This window comes from Anguilla anguilla, chromosome 3, assembly GCF_013347855.1.
Source record: "Anguilla anguilla isolate fAngAng1 chromosome 3, fAngAng1.pri, whole genome shotgun sequence".
Taxonomy (NCBI): Eukaryota; Metazoa; Chordata; class Actinopteri; order Anguilliformes; family Anguillidae; genus Anguilla; species Anguilla anguilla.
In genome coordinates this window covers 60,964,845-60,982,538 of record NC_049203.1, presented here as the reverse complement: position 1 = coordinate 60,982,538, position 17,694 = coordinate 60,964,845, and the positions used below count along the sequence as shown (strand labels likewise).

At 41.1% G+C, this 17,694-nt stretch overlaps 3 protein-coding genes across 3 annotated transcripts; 2 read left to right on the top strand and 1 right to left on the bottom strand.

Moving 5' to 3' along the window:
* Positions 1 to 977: 977 nt before the first annotated feature.
* LOC118224005 (chloride intracellular channel protein 2-like) lies at positions 978 to 6,279 on the top strand. Its single transcript, XM_035411152.1, has 6 exons — positions 978 to 1,267; positions 2,542 to 2,651; positions 3,319 to 3,444; positions 3,762 to 3,862; positions 4,335 to 4,516; positions 4,853 to 6,279. The coding sequence occupies exons 1-6, from the start codon at positions 1,220 to 1,222 to the stop codon at positions 5,012 to 5,014; spliced, it is 729 nt and encodes a 242-aa protein (XP_035267043.1). The 5' UTR covers positions 978 to 1,219; the 3' UTR covers positions 5,015 to 6,279.
* A 48-nt stretch (positions 6,280 to 6,327) lies between these two features.
* Positions 6,328 to 9,850, bottom strand: urp1 (urotensin-related peptide 1). The gene is made up of 5 exons (XM_035411153.1): positions 9,727 to 9,850; positions 7,871 to 7,999; positions 7,463 to 7,503; positions 6,935 to 7,037; positions 6,328 to 6,515 (listed from the first exon to the last, which is right to left on the bottom strand). Exons 1-5 carry the CDS (start codon positions 9,827 to 9,829, stop codon positions 6,484 to 6,486), a joined length of 408 nt encoding a protein of 135 aa, XP_035267044.1. The 5' UTR covers positions 9,830 to 9,850; the 3' UTR covers positions 6,328 to 6,483.
* Positions 9,851 to 12,032: 2,182 nt separating this feature from the next.
* On the top strand, positions 12,033 to 17,015 carry c1galt1c1 (C1GALT1-specific chaperone 1). The gene is made up of 3 exons (XM_035408297.1): positions 12,033 to 12,188; positions 13,540 to 13,894; positions 14,530 to 17,015. Exons 2-3 carry the CDS (start codon positions 13,553 to 13,555, stop codon positions 15,139 to 15,141), a joined length of 954 nt encoding a protein of 317 aa, XP_035264188.1. The 5' UTR covers positions 12,033 to 12,188; positions 13,540 to 13,552; the 3' UTR covers positions 15,142 to 17,015.
* The last annotated feature ends 679 nt before the right edge of the window (positions 17,016 to 17,694 follow it).

Below are 17,694 nucleotides of genomic sequence, written 5' to 3'. Positions count from 1 at the left end.
AACAGAGAGCAACGCCCACAACCAAAATATCTTGTGATTTCACAGAAATCAGCAATTCCCTCATAGCGAAGAACAATAATCAGTGCATTCCTCTAGTATTTCATAAGCCAGAAAGCAAACAGGGATGTGGAATTGCTTTTACAGGTTATCATTGTATGGGAGAAGATAATGTGAACAGAGAATTTTCTTTAATTTCCTGTGAATTAAGCGCTGAGAATTACTTTAAAATGAGCTAAAGTCAAAAGGCATAAACTGTCTAACAATATGTATCACATGCTCAACAACCACCCTACTTATTTCCATGATGACTCAACATCCACTAACCTAAAAATAAAAAACCACAACTTGAGGCAGAATCACTGCTTTTGAAAAAAAAAACAGTCTGTCTTTATTTCACCCTAAAATAAGATGCAAAAGAACAGCAGTATCCTATACAGCAGACTTAAGACAAATACATATTTGAGATATCTTAAATCTTCAGATTCTGGTCAAATTGAAACATACTCATGCATAGATCCCTGAGATATTCTCAGAAAACTGGAGAAAACTGGTGTTTCTTTGAACATTTTCAGTTGTAAGCATTTTCAGTTCCGCAGGTCTGCTGTACAGTTAGTGTGTTGAGGGATTGGTGACAGAGCCTTATGTGTGTTGTGACTGCAGTGTACCACTAACAATACAGCAGCTTTCACCGACCGGAGCAGAGACGCTGTGGTACAGTGAGCAGTCTGTCTGTCAGCTGCTGACAATGAGAGGCAAAACTGATGTCAAAGGGATGCTTATAGTCATTACACAATAAACCATATATTTGTCTTGATTACAATAATCAACTCTGGAATCTATTTTCAGGCAACCCGGTCAGAAGCTGCTGGTGTGTTCATACGAGTGACCCCCCCCCCCCCCCCTGGCCCCCACCACCAGCCCCCCCATGTCACGCCCCTCTTCTCTCCCCACCCTCTGGCTTTTTAAGCAAGTGTGCACTGGAGATACTGAAAGATCAAGGAGGAGTGCTTACATACACTGCTTCCTGGAATCCCCCCTCTGTCACGTAGTCAAAAGAAAAGAAGAACCCTGTGTTACATACCCAGCACAAGCTCTGTGTATTCCTGCCATGTGGAGCCTGGATTGTCAGTGAGCTTCCATCTTGTAGTGCACTTGCGAGACCGCCTCTTCTTTACTGGAACTGGGATCTCCAGGAGGATCACACTCACTGTGGGACAGCATGGCTTTCAGACCCAGCAAAGAACCAAATATTGAACTTTTTATAAAGGTCAGTTCTTTCTTCTTCATTTTACTTTGAAACTGAAGGTGAAACTGAATATATATATATGTGTGTGTGTGTGTATGTGTGTGTGTGTCGTTTACATGTGAATAAAAATAAATATGAATGTCTTTATGCAGGAGAGGGAATTGGTTTCAGATTCAAAATCAAAATCATTTTTCCCCCACAGTAAAGCAAAAGTGCTGTTTCAAGGCATATAAATTCATCTTTATCAGGGTCAAAAATTTTAACTGGAGAATGTATGACTCCGAAGAACATTAATTCGGAGCGGAATATACAATCGGGACCGTAACCCAGATTTTTTCGCACGTGGGACTTATCGGCTGCCACATTGTCACGGGGCAGGAACCCCTGGAGGAGACAGCATGAATCACAGGGTTTCTGCTCGTTGGGCGTTAGCAGGCTGGCTGGGTAAGAGGTCAGAAAAAGCGGTTTGCGGGCGCGGTGCACAGTCCCTTTGAGCAGTAGCGGGTGTGACTGGGGCTGCCGAGAGTCTCCTGCAGGGGGCGCAGTCCCCACGTTATCGCCTCAGACAGACAGACAGACAGGGACTCGAGGCCCTCACCCCTTATCATGGCACAGACAGGAGGTGATGGTGGAATGGCTGCTGCAGACCCCCCCCCTCCACTGTGCCACTCTCACAAACGAACATGCTGCAGTACCCTTGAGCTCAGCGCAGGGCTGTCTTCCTTTTCTCTACAGCTCAGTCATGGAAACCTTTCCCTATCAGGCTGGCTGTCAGAACTAATATAATGGTCTGGTATGGATCTGTTGTCAAGGCGTGCTGTTGCACAAAATAGCTCTGTGCTCCAGGGAATGAATGGATCCTATATCTCATATTATCAGTTTGGCACTGTCTCCACCTGAAATACCCCAGCCCTCGATACCCCAGTGCTGCTGTTGAGTGCTTAAGGATGAAAGGTACAGAAGACAGGTGAATAAAATACAACTGGGTAGGCAGAAGAACTACAATAGTGTTTTGGTTGCAGGACTGATCCGATAATAGTATTCTGATCAGTATTTGCCCACTCTGGTAATCAACCGGAAAAATATTTTCACGCAACAATAACAATCCTTTGCGATAACTGTAATTGTTCGGTTCTCTTTTTTAAAATTATTTTTAGAAATGATTAGGAAGTGGAATGCCTGTAGAAACAATGCTATAAAGAGTTTAGTAGCAGCACAGAATTTAGATGTGAAGAGTGAGCTGTGCCCTGTGTGTGGTCTCTACGGTGTGTAACCGTGTGTGTGTTTGTCATCAGGCTGGGGCAGATGGCGAAAATGTGGGTAACTGCCCCTTCTGTCAGAGACTCTTCATGGTGCTGTGGTTAAAAGGAGTCAAGTTCACTGTGACCACCGTCGACATGAAAAAGTAAGCTTCCTGGCAGTCAACCAGCGGAATGTTCAGGAAAATTACAATTAGATTCCCATTTGCGTGTGAGATGCCACTATGATAACGACATTCTCTAAACCAGGGCTGCCCAACCCTGCTCCTGGAGATGCAGTGTCCTGTAGGTCCTCACTCCAACCCTAATAAAGCACACCTCATTCAATGACTAGAGATCTCATTGAGCTGCTAATTAGTAGAATCAAGGGAGCCAAATTTGGGTTGAAGTGAAAAGCTACAGGACAGTAGGTTGCCAGGAGAAGGATTTAGCAGCACTGCCCTAAACAGAGTTAGAATTTTTTTTTTGTTGAAAATAAGTTCTGTAAAAGTTACAGAAAAATGTTCTTGTCACATACAAACTTTCTAGAAACCTTGAAGGGCCATCCAGGAAACTGAACAAATATACACACTGGGAATGTTTACCCAAACTTTCCAACCTAATAAGATCAGGAATCTTTTACACACAGCAGTGATATTTCCACCCTCCCCCCTCCAAAGCAAATAATGAAGTGACAAATCAGCATTAACAGTGCACTGTAAATCTCCCAGGACACATGAAGGGACATTGTGCAATTCCACCCCCCACCCCCCACTCCCCTCCCCACTCCTCCCACAACCTCCACCACTCACATCCCCTCCCCTTGTTCTGTAGGAAACCAGCAGAACTCAAAGACCTGGCCCCTGGGACCAACCCTCCTTTCCTGCTGTACAATGGGGAACTCAAGACTGACTTCATCAAGATAGAGGAGTTCCTGGAGCAGACTCTGGCCCCACCCAGGTATGAGGTCATATAATCACATGCTGCCCAGCTGTGGCTGTGGCTGATCACTGCTGTTAAAGCTGATTGGACATGTGTGTTTGTGGTAAAGCAAGGTGGCTGCCCGCCTAGTGAAAATCGAGCTGAAATAAAACAATTAAATTGCACAAGATTTTTCATTCACCTTTGTTGCCACAACACATTTTATGCATTGTTGTAAATGCTCTTTGACATACAGAAACTACGCAGATTGAAGTGTGAGTCATAGGCACCGCCTACTCAATGACACACCTCACTGCACATGACTGCAACTGAGGTCTGCCTCCCCATCCCCACAGGTACCCCAGCCTCAGTCCACTGAACAAGGACTCTTTCAATGTCGGAGCTGATATTTTTGCCAAGTTCTCTGCTTTCATCAAAAACAGCCCCACCAACAGCTGTGAGTAAGCCTGAATTGGAAACGCATGGGGTAAATTATGGGATAGATTTTAATGCTCGACCATTTCGGTATTATGAACGAGTGGAACACTGGTGGAAACTTTATTACTCCTCTTAAATGTATTATGGCATATAATGGGCTGGCAGCCACTGAGTCAGCCCTATTCGTCGGGCAACCAGGTGTCTCGAGCCCAATGAGAACATAATAAAAAAATCTAACAGTACTGTCCTGGAGGTCAGCGGGGAATTTGGGAATTTTTTTTTTTTTTTTTTTTTTGACCCACGTAATAATGATGATGAGGACGTATGTTAACATGATTATGAGAACCATGAATGAGGTGTAGACCCCCAGTAGTCTACAGGTCACTTAATGCAATATATGGATTATGCTGGAGTTTCTAAAAAATGCACTATACACAGTAATTACATACTCCCCAGTCAGCAGTAGCATCTGTTCTTTCCCTGCTGCTCAGTTCATGAGAAGGCCCTGCTACGAGAGTTCCACCGGTTGGACAAGTACCTGAACTCCCCACTCCCAGAGGAGATAGACCACAACTCCACAGAGGACATCCTCGTCTCCAGCAGGAAGTATCTGGATGGAAATCGCCTTACACTGGCCGACTGTAACCTGCTGCCCAAGCTTCACGTCATCAAGGTAGGTCACCAAAGCGCCAGTGCTGACTCAACTCCTTCTTCCACGGCCTACATTCAAACAAACATGACCAGAGGTGGACAATCCAGGTTCAGAAAGTAAAAGTTCATCCCAGGATTTTGTTCCAATCACCTGGATTTGCTAATGAGTACCATTCTTCAGCCAGGAGGTAGAGCTAAATCAGCTGGCCAAGTTCAGGGGTGGATGAAATACAATACTTTTACTTTCTGACCCCTGGAATGTCCACCTCTGAATGTGACCATTATTGAGTGGCAACGTGATAAGAAGCAAAGAGTCTGTTCAAACAGAAAAGTTAAGACACCTGTTCATTTTTATTAGGTCGCAGCCAAGAAGTACTGTGACTTTGACATCCCTGAGCAATTCACGGGCGTATGGAGGTACCTGCGGAATGCACATGAGAGGGAGGAGTTCAGCCACACCTGTCCGGCCAACGTGGAGATTGAGAGGGCTTATCTGGATGTGGCCAGCCAGAGGAAATGAATAACCTGCACCTGCCAGTCAACTCGGACCCCTGAACAGGAAGGATGCTCAATGAACCAGCCTGAATCTGAACTTTGAATCCTTAATGAAGGACTTTTTAAATGGTTTTGAATCATATGTCTTTAAAAGTGCTTTCTGTCACCACAGTGCTTCTTCTCCCCACTGGTAAAGGAACACCCGGCGAAGCTCATTTTGAGAGCTAGTGCCTTAGGAACCACAATAACCCATAACCATAATCACAAGAGTCAATGACTCCCAGAATTTAATTGCCTTGTGTCTGGGCAAAGTAAAAAAAAATATTGTTCATGGAATACACTATATGCAGAATTTGGTCATTGAGAAATTATATCTCAGTTTGATTAATAATCTTACAAGTGAACCAGCCTTACATTTCACACTAAAGGCATTTACGACTAAAGTGTGCATTTAACAATATACCTATTTTAGGAGCATCATGTCCATAGTGTAAATACACAGAATTATATATTTTTCGTATACTCTTTAGAATGAGTTGAAAACATACATGTAAAATGTACCAGTATATTTATTTTATATTTCTTATAGTGTGACTGAAAATTAGATCATGTAAATCGGATACTGCAAGTAAACAATAAAGCACCCTTATAATATTCTCACACTTATCAGATTGCACTAATCTTATGCTAAAAACAGGATTAGGAGCAAAATGTCAAAACATAAATGGCACATTTCCCCCATTTTATTGGATAGCCTTATAAGTATTTTTTTTTTACATGTGAAAATAATTTAAGCTTTAATGTAATTCATCACACCATATTTTCCCATTTACTTAAATCTTTAATTACCTTACAGCACAATAATTTCATGATCTCTGTTTGTGTATACACTCATTAGCCTGCTTGCGATGGAAACTCGTGAATTTCAGTATTTATATTGACTATTTTTTATATAAACTCTATTGCCCCCTTGTGGAGAAAGAACCTTCAGTGTTTGTTTCCCCAAACAGAATTGCATTATTACTCTTTTAATGACCAAAGACTCCAGAGATTCCACAACCATTTTATAAACTGTTGCATTGACATCTGTTTTCAAGGTATTACAGCCTCTGTTTGCCATTTTCTTTAATGATCTGCTCATTAAGTTTTTTCTTTGTTTTCATGTGTGACACATGCAGCATGTCACAGGACTGGTCTGGCACACACACTCAGTCATTTAACCACAATGTTTAAGCAGATCTCTTTATTGTCGGCCACTGCTTTCATCCAAATAAAAAATATAGATTTTTATTTGATATATAGTTTTATTCCTATGTACAAAATGATGTACGCATTGCCTTGGAGCTGAGTGATGAGTCTTTTAATGTCGAACACATGGGTGGGGCTAGGGGAAGGGGTGTTCTGTGGGTGGATTTGAGAGGGGTAGAGTGGACACACAGTGCCTGTCCAGGCTGGACTGGTTGGTTTTCTTGTCTTTCGTGAAGTAGACTGCCGTCAGTTTGTTACACAGTACTTCCAGAAGCAAGCTGTGCGGGGACAGAACATTTTTTTTTAATTACTGCATAGTAATACCCTTGAATCATATAGAGATTTAATACAGTGGTTTTTCCTATATAGGGATGGAACTAGGGTGGCTCCTGGAGCAGCAGTTGCATAACTATGTTGCTTTCGTCAGTACTCTGAGTAGATAAAATTACTCATATCACTTATGCAAACAATTACCAACAGGTTCTTAGGAAATGTTACACAATAGACATCTGCTCCACAATCAGCAAACGAGTCATCTTTCAAGATTTTGAGATTTAAAAAAAGGTTCCATATGGGAAGCTGTCTAGCAATGAAGTTTTAGTTAAGAGTGCATAAATCTCAATGGGCTTTCTCTGTGAGTAAAAATGATGGTGCCATAATTATTTAGCCAGTGCAATGGGCAGATGCAAGTTCTCACCCCTTTTGTTGGTCTTCGGTGAGCCGTCGGACCGACGAAGGCCCTGGGAGCGTAGGTTGTCGGCGGCAGCCATCTTCAGCACAGCTGTCTTAATATAATCCACCTATAATCCACAGATTACAGAGCAGAGCCACCAATTATGCACTTGTCAATCACATTAAACAAGATGCGCGCCAAATGGAAGATGTAAATATTTGAAGAAGAGGTAATGACAAGCCAGAGCAGATAGGATTAACATGTTGTATTAGAGTTCAAAGTAAAACTGGTGGATGGAAATATTCATTTGTTTGCCGTCATTAATCTGTTGCAAACAAATAATCTATTTACAGTGTGAAATTGTATTCAGTGATATTTATTGTGTGACGTATTTTCTTGTAATCCAGTATTTCACACTGCACTGTGGCAAGCAGAGACTATTGAAATTGCTACTACCTAATCTCAGTAGGACAAGCTTGTTAAATAAAAAAAAACAAAAAACAAACAGCGTGCCAGTCAATGCAAACATCAAGCTTGTCAGCGCTGTCTTACCATGTTGCTCATTTTCTCCTGCTGTGAAGGATCTTTAACATCTGGAACAACATGGGAAATAACCATTTAAATGAGATATTTACACTCATATGTGTGTATTGTATGTACGTGTAGGGTAAACAACAACTTGTATGTTTCAATCATAAAGATTTAAAGCAACTGAGTAAAATAATATGCACTGCGAGTAAATAAGGTGCAGATTATCAGGCTAAAGAACTAGAATTGCAAATTCCTGCTAACTCCAAGAATATGCTGTTGTTATTAAAAATATCGTCATATACATTGGAATGTTGGTTTTGAAATAAGAGAGGAGGTACACTCTCGTTTTTTGGAGCTATCAAGAGTATGAAACCTCAGTTTAAGTTTCTCAATGAAAGAGATTACCAGACTAATGCCTTCTCTCCTCACCTTTAGTCCAGTTGTCTCTGTCTCTCTCCAGCTGTAGCAGGTAGGGGGACATGTCTTTCACCACCCTCTGGTCCCCTGCTTCAGCATTCCCCCTCTCTTCCATTTCCACCTCCAGCAGCTGGTTCACATCTGCCAGTGAATTATAAATCTTTTCTTATCAGACCAGATTGTTGAACTCACCTCTGCTACTCACTCCTAGGATATATGATGACCACCAGGAGTCATCATATACATATAGGAGCAGTTAGCCTCACTAGTCCGGCTCATTACCTAAATAGTGTCTGGGTTCGACTGATCCATTATGACATGAACTGAATTTTCATCATGAGGGAAAAAACAGACCAAAAAATAAATAACTGGTGGATGTAACATTGTCTTATTGTTCGATGCTTATTGGTCTTTAATTTTTAAATTCTTTGTAATAGTTTGTCTCCATGGGTAAAATGTTTAAGTGCTTTACGGAACCCGCTATTGTAGGTGTGAAAAAACTGAAAGCTCTGAGATGAAACCATTTTGCCAGACATAGAATCCTTGAACTGTATCGGGTTGTTCTGTTCCTCGTTACAAAGCAGAAAATGGCTGTTTTAGTCAAGCTTCCAATGGCAGCAGTAACGCAGTGAAAACACCAGAAAGGCAAGAATCTGTTCACGTAAAGTTCCAGTCGATCACTTCTGCATAATAAAATAATCTTTTTAATCACCCGTTTGAAGGACATTGATGGACTCAGAAAGCCTCTGCCTTGAATTTACCCTACAATTTCTTTCTTAAATCAAAGTCGCAATTCACAGTTCTGGTTATTTAATTTCCCTTGTCTTACCATGTTTTATATATTCAATTTCAGAATTTCACACTTATAAAGTTAAATAAGGCTCACATTTAAGTACAATCTTTACATCTTATATGCACCTGACATATTTGATTCCACAAGTTAGAATTGCTTCTCTTAGCTACTTTATTGTGCTTCCTGGTATTTAACTCAAAAAGTACAGATGAAATATAAATACTAAATGCAACCTGCATGGTAGTGGTTACTGGGTATTAATTCCAGACTAATCAGACGTGTTCTGGGCCATTCAGTCCCTCTTTGAATGTGGCCAGAAATCAGTCCCAGAAGACCTACATACCCTTCAGAAATCAGTTCCAGTAGACCAGTATACCACCAGAAATCAGTCCCAGTAGACTTACATAGCCCCAGAAATCAGTTCCAGTAGACCAGTATACCACCAGAAATCAGTCCCAGTAGACCTACATAGCCCCAGAAATCAGTCCCAGGAGACCTATTAATCCAAATGATTAAATGGCTCAAACCTTTCGACACTCAAAATCACCATTGCCAAGTGGCAAAAAAGTACATCTTCCATTTACGTTTTAATGCAGATGAATTAATGTCAATACACTTGGCTCTTTAGGTTTCTTGATATTGTTGCTCTTTATAATAAATTACAGCTGCCTTTAACAAAGCACACCCTACCACTGTACAGGCATGGGCAGGGATTTTATCTGACATTAAGGAATTAATCACACCAAAAAATTAACTTTACTCCTTTCCGTCCTTCGTTTGTATATCTTTCTTTCTGTTGTTTTAGGTGTCTTAGGCTAGATTATGTGACTGCTGCTACAAACATTTCTGTCATGTTTCACATATTATTTCTTATTTTATTTTATGTGTGTTTAATTTGTTATTCGTTATTGTGATACAAGGACTGATTGTGTGCAAATCTGTTTTTCTAACTGCAGTGGAAAAATGAGTAAAACTCATTCACAAAAAAACAAAAAGCATTTCTGATTCCACGAAGAGCCTCAGCCTACCCATACATGGCAAGTAAAAAAACAGTCATACGAGTGAATTTTCCTACCTTCCTGCGGCACTAAGTTTGTGCCAGTGTACAGCGGTAAAGCATGGGTTCTCCTTGCAGTGCAGACCACGGCCAAAAGGTAGAGCAGGGCACAGGACAGCATGGTGACAGTACCTTGGGCTATTCAGATTATCTCTGCTCCACCCTGACTGGAGGATGACTTTTATATGTTCCGCGGCCATCCGCATTGACAGGATCGATGCATTATCGTGTCATCTCTCCCCGATGTTAATGGCTGTGACGTGATGGCAACTTCGTCACAGATGTGATTCGGGGTGCGCTGTCAATTTAAGAGAACACTATCTGTGCTTACACAGAGAGACCCTAACAAATGTTTACTCCCTACCATACCAATCAGGACCCAGTCAGTCAGCTCAGATTCTTCATGTCTGACAGCCCATTGTCGTGCCCAGTGCTGTACGTCCAGACAATGGAACACTGTGATTGTACACACGTGCGGCCCACTCATCTCCACATACGCCACGTGTGCACCTCAACTGCTCGTTTCCTTTGCTCTCCCTCCTGTTGCAAGAGACAACATTGTGTACCCAACAATGTTCTCTACCTGATAGACAAGGTTGTAGAAGGCGCTTGCGTGGATCTATGCAAAAAAAATGGAACCCAGGGAGAGTGCTTCTTTGGGCCATGTAAATCTAGGTAAAAATCTACTTTGCATTTACCCTGGGATTTGTTTTCAAGTACTTAACAGAGTTTTGTTCCAGAATACAGAAAATTGTTTTCAAGTAGGTAATTAAATTAATATTATATAATTCCATGGCAAAATACTGATAATTTATCAAAGAATTGTGTTAAGAATAAGGCTTTGCAACAATGGCCCTGTGTAAATGTTCTTGTCCTCATACTTTTTTTTTTTAACTTGAAATAAAATTGATGGAGAAAACACTTTTGACAGACCTCAACAGACAGATTTTAACAAACAGTGTAAATGTATTTTTATTAAACTTTATAGGCACTGAAATGTATAACATTAAAAGTGTGGCATGAATTTATTTTCTTTCTTTTTTTTTAATGCACAGAAAAGTGTATGAATTTGGTGACAGTCTTGTTGAGTTTTAAATGACATGGTACAGGCCGCTCTGTCAAAATGAAAGGTTTCTAATACAACAGGATGAGAACATTACCAAAAGACCTGGAGCTCTGTACATTGATGGATGATGGCGTCTACAGTGTCTATTGGCACTGCTTCTTCAAGCTCATGTCCTGCCACTATTCTTCATTTACCCAGTCTCAGATGAAAAATAAGGTCTAAATATAGAAGCGATGGTGCACAGGTCTGAGGGGATTGGTACTCATTCCTGTTCCAACAAGGGACTGGCATGCAGTGTTTCAACATCTACTTGGAACAGTTTTACTCACTTTCAGTTTCTAACTGAGTTTTTGCATTCTTGTGTCAATCATTTTGTCCACCATGAAAACACATTAACTGTAACATGGAATACAATTGCGGGGAGCATTGCCATATACTTTAATCTAATGAATATGGATATTGTGTATTGATATCGGTACAATATTAGTTAGCCTCTACAGCATAGAAAATGGCTAGAGCACGATCTGAAAGACTGCATAAGATTGCCACGAAAGAGTGGTTTCGGTTTAATTAGACACATGACAGTTTTTTTTACTTTTTTTTTATCCCGTGAAATTAAAAAAATAATTTTACATTTTTATTTTATGCATTCAAAACTAAGAGTGAGGTTGATCGTGAAATATTTCAAATAGCTCACTTTGTTTCATGTTGAGATAAAAACATAATAAAATATAATCAGGTAAAAACAAGCATGCATAATTCATATGTCACGATAGACCAATGTCTTACACAGAGAAACAAAAGTAAATAATGATTTCAGTAAGACAAAGTCAGCCACTTCAACTACTTCATAGAGGCTAGGATTTTATGTATTTATGCACCAACATGGCTGGTTACAAGCTTACTAACCATACAAAAGCTTAAAGCAATTCGGCATTTAATAAGGAAACACTGATCCATATCCAGCAGTGGAGTCTTTGTTTCAACACATGTAGCCTATGTTTACCTATAGCATTTATTTGCGTTTTCACTAAATTAATGAAAAGCAATAAAATATTTCTGAAAGAAACATGAAATATCCTATTATTATAAGCAACACGATGGTAGATGGTATTCGTGAAAAAGAAAATATCACTGGGGAAGTTTATTTCATTTATTTCTTAGTACAATTTCAAGAGGAAGTACGTTTGGGGCATTGGACAGGGGCATGCGCAGTGCGCGCTTTACTATTACATTTCCTGGAGTTGAAGCACTGTGGTATGCTAATGATTTGCCTTCAGTTATTGTGTACGGTGTCTATGGCCGCGGGTAGCGCTAAGTGGCTGTCGCTCGTCGAATGGCTGAAATGAGAGGATCACGTACGGTTGACTGAAAAGCGAAACTGTTAAACCAGTCATTATAGCTGTGTGTGCTGGTAAGTAGCTAGTTAAGTCATAACTACATTTAATTTTTTTTATTTGATGTTTATAATATCAGGTCCGCTATTTGCCTGAAGTCTAACTACAGTGAGTGCGGTGTAACGTTCGTGGAACAGCCAAGTTATTTTATCAGACATGATTGTGGTGCTCATGGTCGTTTAAACGGATGTCACTATCAGCTACCTACCTTATATTTAATAACGTTAATTCACTCCACACTAATCGCAAAGGCACTGCGATCAACGCATGAATGGGGTTTTCTAGAAAACTGTCTAGCTACGTAGACTAACGTTAGTTTAACGTTATGCTAGCCAAGTATTAGTCTAAGCTGAGTTTAATGTCGTAACAGCTAGACTAGCTAAAACATAGTTCGCTAGCTAGGTGACGACGTTAACTTAATGATATTGATTAATCAGGAATAAAAAATAGTCGCTAGCTAGCTGTACGAAAAATGCAACATTAACGAGAGGAAGGCAAGTCACATTATGCCATCAGCCTGACGCAAATGCCATGGCAGCTAGCTTGGCAAGTATGATACTGTTAGTGTTAACGTATCTAGCTCGTTGCTTTTGCTATGTGAAGTCAAAGTTTTGTTTCGTTAGTTAACAGGCTAATTTACTGGAGTAGTTTTGAAACCACATTAGTGCACATTATTATCTGTATTTTAGCTTTTTCTACCGAACTAACAAAGATTCTGTTCAGTAAAGTGTTTTAAATACGTTTTGTTTGTCAGCAACCCTTGGCAAACCATTATTACTAGCTACTATTAATTAATATTACTTCCCTCTCAAATCAAAACGGTGTTGTTTTTATCGTTAGTTGTAGTCTGCTACATTGCCATGGTTTCCTTAAAGGTTAAATGTTACAATTTCTGTTTAAATGTGTCGTTTCACGTAATTCAGTGAATCGTGCATCTCAAATGTAATGCGCTCCCTAGTATACCAATGGAATGATGTATAATTCTCATTATAACGGATCCTATAATTTAAAATCGCTTTTCTGAACAGATTAGGCTAACCTCTTGACTTTTGGTAAGGTATTTAGTCACTAAAGCGATACGTTTTGTATCTCCACAAATCTTAGTTCATTATAGAGGGTGCTTGCTACATAACTGTTATACGTTTCCAAATATACATTTGGAATACATAATATGCATACCCAGCCACCATCACGGAATGTGGAATATGGGTATTTGGAACTTGTAGTTGCAACGTTGGGTCCCATTTCACCTGAAGTACAGTTCTGTAAATCGAGAAACTGAAACATATAACTAGATTTAGAAATGTCTTTTTCGCTCAGACTATGTGGGAGGAAATCCTTCTGTTAACTCATTTTTTGTTTTCCCAGTTTTCTGCTGAATATGCTGTCGGAGGGCAGTTCCTTCATGAAGGGGATGGCGATGGGGGGCTTGTTTTGTTTGGTGGTGTCCCTCATTGGGAGTTTCAGCTTGGGGGGTCAGCCCAGCGTGGAGCTCCACCTCCACCACCACCTCAAGGCCCCCAGCAAGGAGGAGCTGCAGAGGCTGCCAGAAGCCCACAAGCTGGAGTTGAGCCAGAAGGTACGCGTTTACTGCATAATCATGGTCCAGCCCAAGGGGCTTCTTCACTGGGCCACTGCCAAGGACACCTGGAGTAAGCACTGTGACCGGGCCGCTTTCTACTCTTCCGAATCGGCCAAAGCCCTGGAGGCCGTGGACCTGAAGGTAAGCAGTTTGCTGGCTTTAAATATTTTCATTCATACTTTTCCAATAGGTACTTATATATATCTAATGCAAACCATTTACTTATTGGACAAAAATATTTTAAGATAGCTTTTTAATCATTTGAAGTTTTAAGTAGTCATGTCCACTGGGTGCGGAAACGCTTCCCGTAACAAACAGTGTAAAATTTTGAGTGACGTGACAACTTTACAAGGAAGTTGGTGTACAAGGAAATGTAACCGTCATGCCTGTGGTGGGGTGGGCGTTAAGTCACAGCAAATTCCACCTCTTTGTAAAAACGACCGAGGTGGTTTAAATATTTTTGTCTGTAGCCGGCTAAACACGTTAGACATTGGAAACTGTCACTGAAGACTCCTACCCCAGTCTTCAGTCACAAGTCTGTTGACTTCAGCAGAAGATCCACCAGCTTCACTCAGCTTGATGCAGCTACATGTCTGGTAGTTCCAAAAAAAAAAAAACTTATTTTTCACGCTAAAACTCAAAACCCTCAAGTGCAAATGTTTAATATGGGGGCATTTGTTCTACAGGTACAGTTAATGGTTAAATGTAAATTTGTGAGGACTAAGAGAATTCAGTGAGAGAAATTTCACGCTCCACTTTGCGTTCCCTTACGGCAGGAGCAAGACGAGTGGGCCAAGCTTCGGAAGGCCCTGAAGCACGCCTACGACAATGCCGGCGACCTGCGCTGGTTCTTCGTGGCGCGACCCACCACCTTCGCCATCATCGAGAACCTGAAGTACCTGGTGCTGAACAAGGACCCCGGTCAACCCTTCTACATCGGCAACGCACTCAAGTCCGGCGAGCTGGAATATGTGGAGTACGAGAGTGGCATAGTGCTCAGCCTGGAGGCCCTGAGGCGGCTGGTGGGCATCTTCCACGATGAGGACAAGTGCCCGGAGCGCGGCCGCGCGATCTGGAAGCTGAGCGAGGAGAAGCAGCTGGCCGTGTGCCTGAAGTACACTGGAGTGTACGCCGAGAACGGGGAGGACTCGCGGGGCAAGGGGCTCTTCAACAGCAAGGCCGTGGGCTCCCTCATCTCCGCCAGCCTGGCCCGCAACCCGCCGGACGTGATCGAGGGCTGCTGCTCCGACATGGCCGTCACGTTCAGCGGGATGACCCCCAACCAGATGCAGGTCATGATGTACGGGGTGTACAGGCTGCGCCCGTACGGGCACGATTTCCACGACTCGTTAATGTTTCTGCCCCCGGAGGGTTCGGACAACGACTGAGCCCGCGCCAGGAACCAGTGACGGCAACGCTCGAAGAAGGACGCTGTTATGTGGGGACTGTTTTGCACAAGGTGGTAATCATTTTAGTCTTAGTTTTTGAACACTTTTTAGGTTTTATCACCAACACTCACACTGACACAGACATATTCAGAGGAATTAATTTTCAGCCTGGAGTCATTCACTCCCCAAGTGCTGCTAAGGGAATTTTAATCCATTTTTAATCCATTACAAAACTGTGTATGTGTGTGTATGGGTGTGCCTGTGCAATACCAAATATTGACAGTAGTAACCACCTGGTACAGTTGGGAACCAGGTGTGACCTGGTTTACAACTGGTGTCGGAAGGAATCGTTATCGACTTCCAATTTATTTGTTTTCAAATTTTTCTACTTTTTGACGTCCCAAAATGTAGTTGTTTCCACTCTGTTGGTTGTCACTGGGTTATGAAGACATCAGTGAGGCACATGGATACAAGCAATTATTATTATTTTAACCTGTGGAGCTTGAAATCTAATAGCTCAGTGCTGTTAAGTTTGAATGTTTGAGTTGGTGACTGATTATTTTAAAAAGGAAATGGCTCTTTTTTTGTAATGTTGCTTTGCCAGACTTGATGGCCAGACTGCATAATGAGCTTTTTACAGAATTATTGACTGAATCATTGAATGAACAATAACCTATTAAAAACATTAATTTATAGCATTTTGTAAAAATTGTGAAACCGAAGGGATATGTACTTATTTTAATCTAAGCAAACGTATGTGGGAATGTGGAAACTGCAGTGCCCTCATCAGGACAAAGAAAGCCATGTCCCCAAAATACACCCACACTGTTACTTTGTCTGAAATGGTGAAAACTGTCAGGTTACTGAGTGCTCATCTGGTGTAGAAAGCTGGGGTATAATGTCCCTTCCCAGTTTTCCACTTTACTGTCTGCCAAAATCAGGGTGACTCTTGCTGCAGAAGAATGTACAGTGTGGGTATCTTTAGAACATGAGACATTTAGTGTTGTCTATGGCAGACATGGGTTAGCCAAGTCTTAACTAGAGTACCAGTAAGGCTGTTTTGCTCATAATATCCTATCAAGAAGGAAGTTTTTTCCCCCGAAGTGAATTGAAGAAGTTGAGAGAGGATGTTGATATTCAAACAAGAAGTAAAAAAGAAAGTGATGGAGTGATAATTCATACCATCTTGGGTAAATCTGGGAGGCACTGTGTACCTTATAAATTAATCTGGTCATGAATGAAGATGCATCTGGTCAGTACATTGATCACATTGGTGCTAATCAAGATGGTCATTTTTTTCCTGAGAAAATGAAGGTTTCCAATTAATGTAGAAACTGTATTTGTATCTGTTTTCTGTATGACATTTCTTTCAGAAATGTGAAATAGGATTTTTAAAATGATTATTTCTGTGAGAATTCCCAGCCTAACTAGTGCAATAAGATTTACGACCTTCGCTCCTTCCACTGGTAAAACCGCCAGTGTTGCTCCCGTTTCAGATCGATAAAAATTCAGCACCCTTAGAATGAGGGAAATACAAATATCTCTGAGCTGTAGTTATTTTTTAAAATTATTGTAGTCACATCCAATCATATTAAATTTTCTACAGTACAACTTCTTTTGTCCCATTTTCACCAGCTATTATATTTTTACAAACATACCAGAAGAGATACATTGAAGGTAATATGTTTTGTCAAAAACCTAAATGATGTAAATTATAACTGCTTTAATTGTGCAAATATTTTTGAATGACTTTTCTATGCTTTTTCGTAAATGTAGGAGCTAATAAATGGTATACGATTATGTTTTATGGTGTCGACATGGTTGCTAAATGTTATTTTGAATCAATTTTGATATTAAACGCAAGACAAATACTATGTGGCATTTTTTTAACTTGTATTTATTTTTACACTGAATTAACTGCATGACCCTGAGAATTACAGATGTTTTCCATTATCTACTTCAGTCACAAATAATTTTAGCCTTATTTTGTTTAATGGCTTCTAGCCCTTGAGGAAGGAAATGTAAGCCTATGTATATTGGAAGCCATGCAAATGCCAAGGAATACAATGCTGCAAAAACCAATGAATAAGAAGCAATGTGAGACCATTCAGCATTTAGAAGCGGTGTGATGCCCCAAATTCCCAAAGACAGCTTTTGCTCGTTTGAATATCATATTCATCAGCGCTTATTGCCGCAACCTCTGCCATCGATTCAGGAGAACGCAGACAAGCATGTTCCCCTCTGAAGCATGTGATGCCAGCAGCTGCTTATCAGATGGCAGTTTGCATGTTCAGCTTGCCGAGACAGAGCAAGGTGCTTCACGTGCAGCTCAACAGGCAAACTGCAAGCCCCCGACTGATTGGCAGGTGTCATTAGAGCGCGATGAGACGCTGTTATCCCAACCACTTGAACCCGTCTCATACTTGGGTGATTCTAGAGCCAATTGTGCACCTCCCTGTGGGGCTGGTGGCTAGTCAGCACTGGTACCTTCTGTATTTGATACCAGACTGTGGGGCCCATCAATGCATTAGAACAGTGCCACAGCAGGATGAG

Bases quoted from the DNA above. Each gene is read 5' to 3' on its own strand.
- LOC118224005 (XM_035411152.1), top strand. From the start codon at position 1,220: ATGGCTTTCAGACCCAGCAAAGAACCAAATATTGAACTTTTTATAAAG. The intron at 2,652-3,318 runs GTAAGCTTCCTG...CTTGTTCTGTAG, and splicing joins ACCACCGTCGACATGAAAAA to GAAACCAGCAGAACTCAAAG. The intron at 4,517-4,852 runs GTAGGTCACCAA...CATTTTTATTAG, and splicing joins CCAAGCTTCACGTCATCAAG to GTCGCAGCCAAGAAGTACTG.
- c1galt1c1 (XM_035408297.1), top strand. From the start codon at position 13,553: ATGCTGTCGGAGGGCAGTTCCTTCATGAAGGGGATGGCGATGGGGGGC. The intron at 13,895-14,529 runs GTAAGCAGTTTG...CCCTTACGGCAG, and splicing joins TGGAGGCCGTGGACCTGAAG to GAGCAAGACGAGTGGGCCAA.
- urp1 (XM_035411153.1), bottom strand. From the start codon at position 9,829: ATGCTGTCCTGTGCCCTGCTCTACCTTTTGGCCGTGGTCTGCACTGCA. The intron at 7,504-7,870 runs GTGAGGAGAGAA...ATGTTGTTCCAG, and splicing joins CAGAGACAACTGGACTAAAG to ATGTTAAAGATCCTTCACAG. The intron at 7,038-7,462 runs GTAAGACAGCGC...TGTGGATTATAG, and splicing joins AGGAGAAAATGAGCAACATG to GTGGATTATATTAAGACAGC.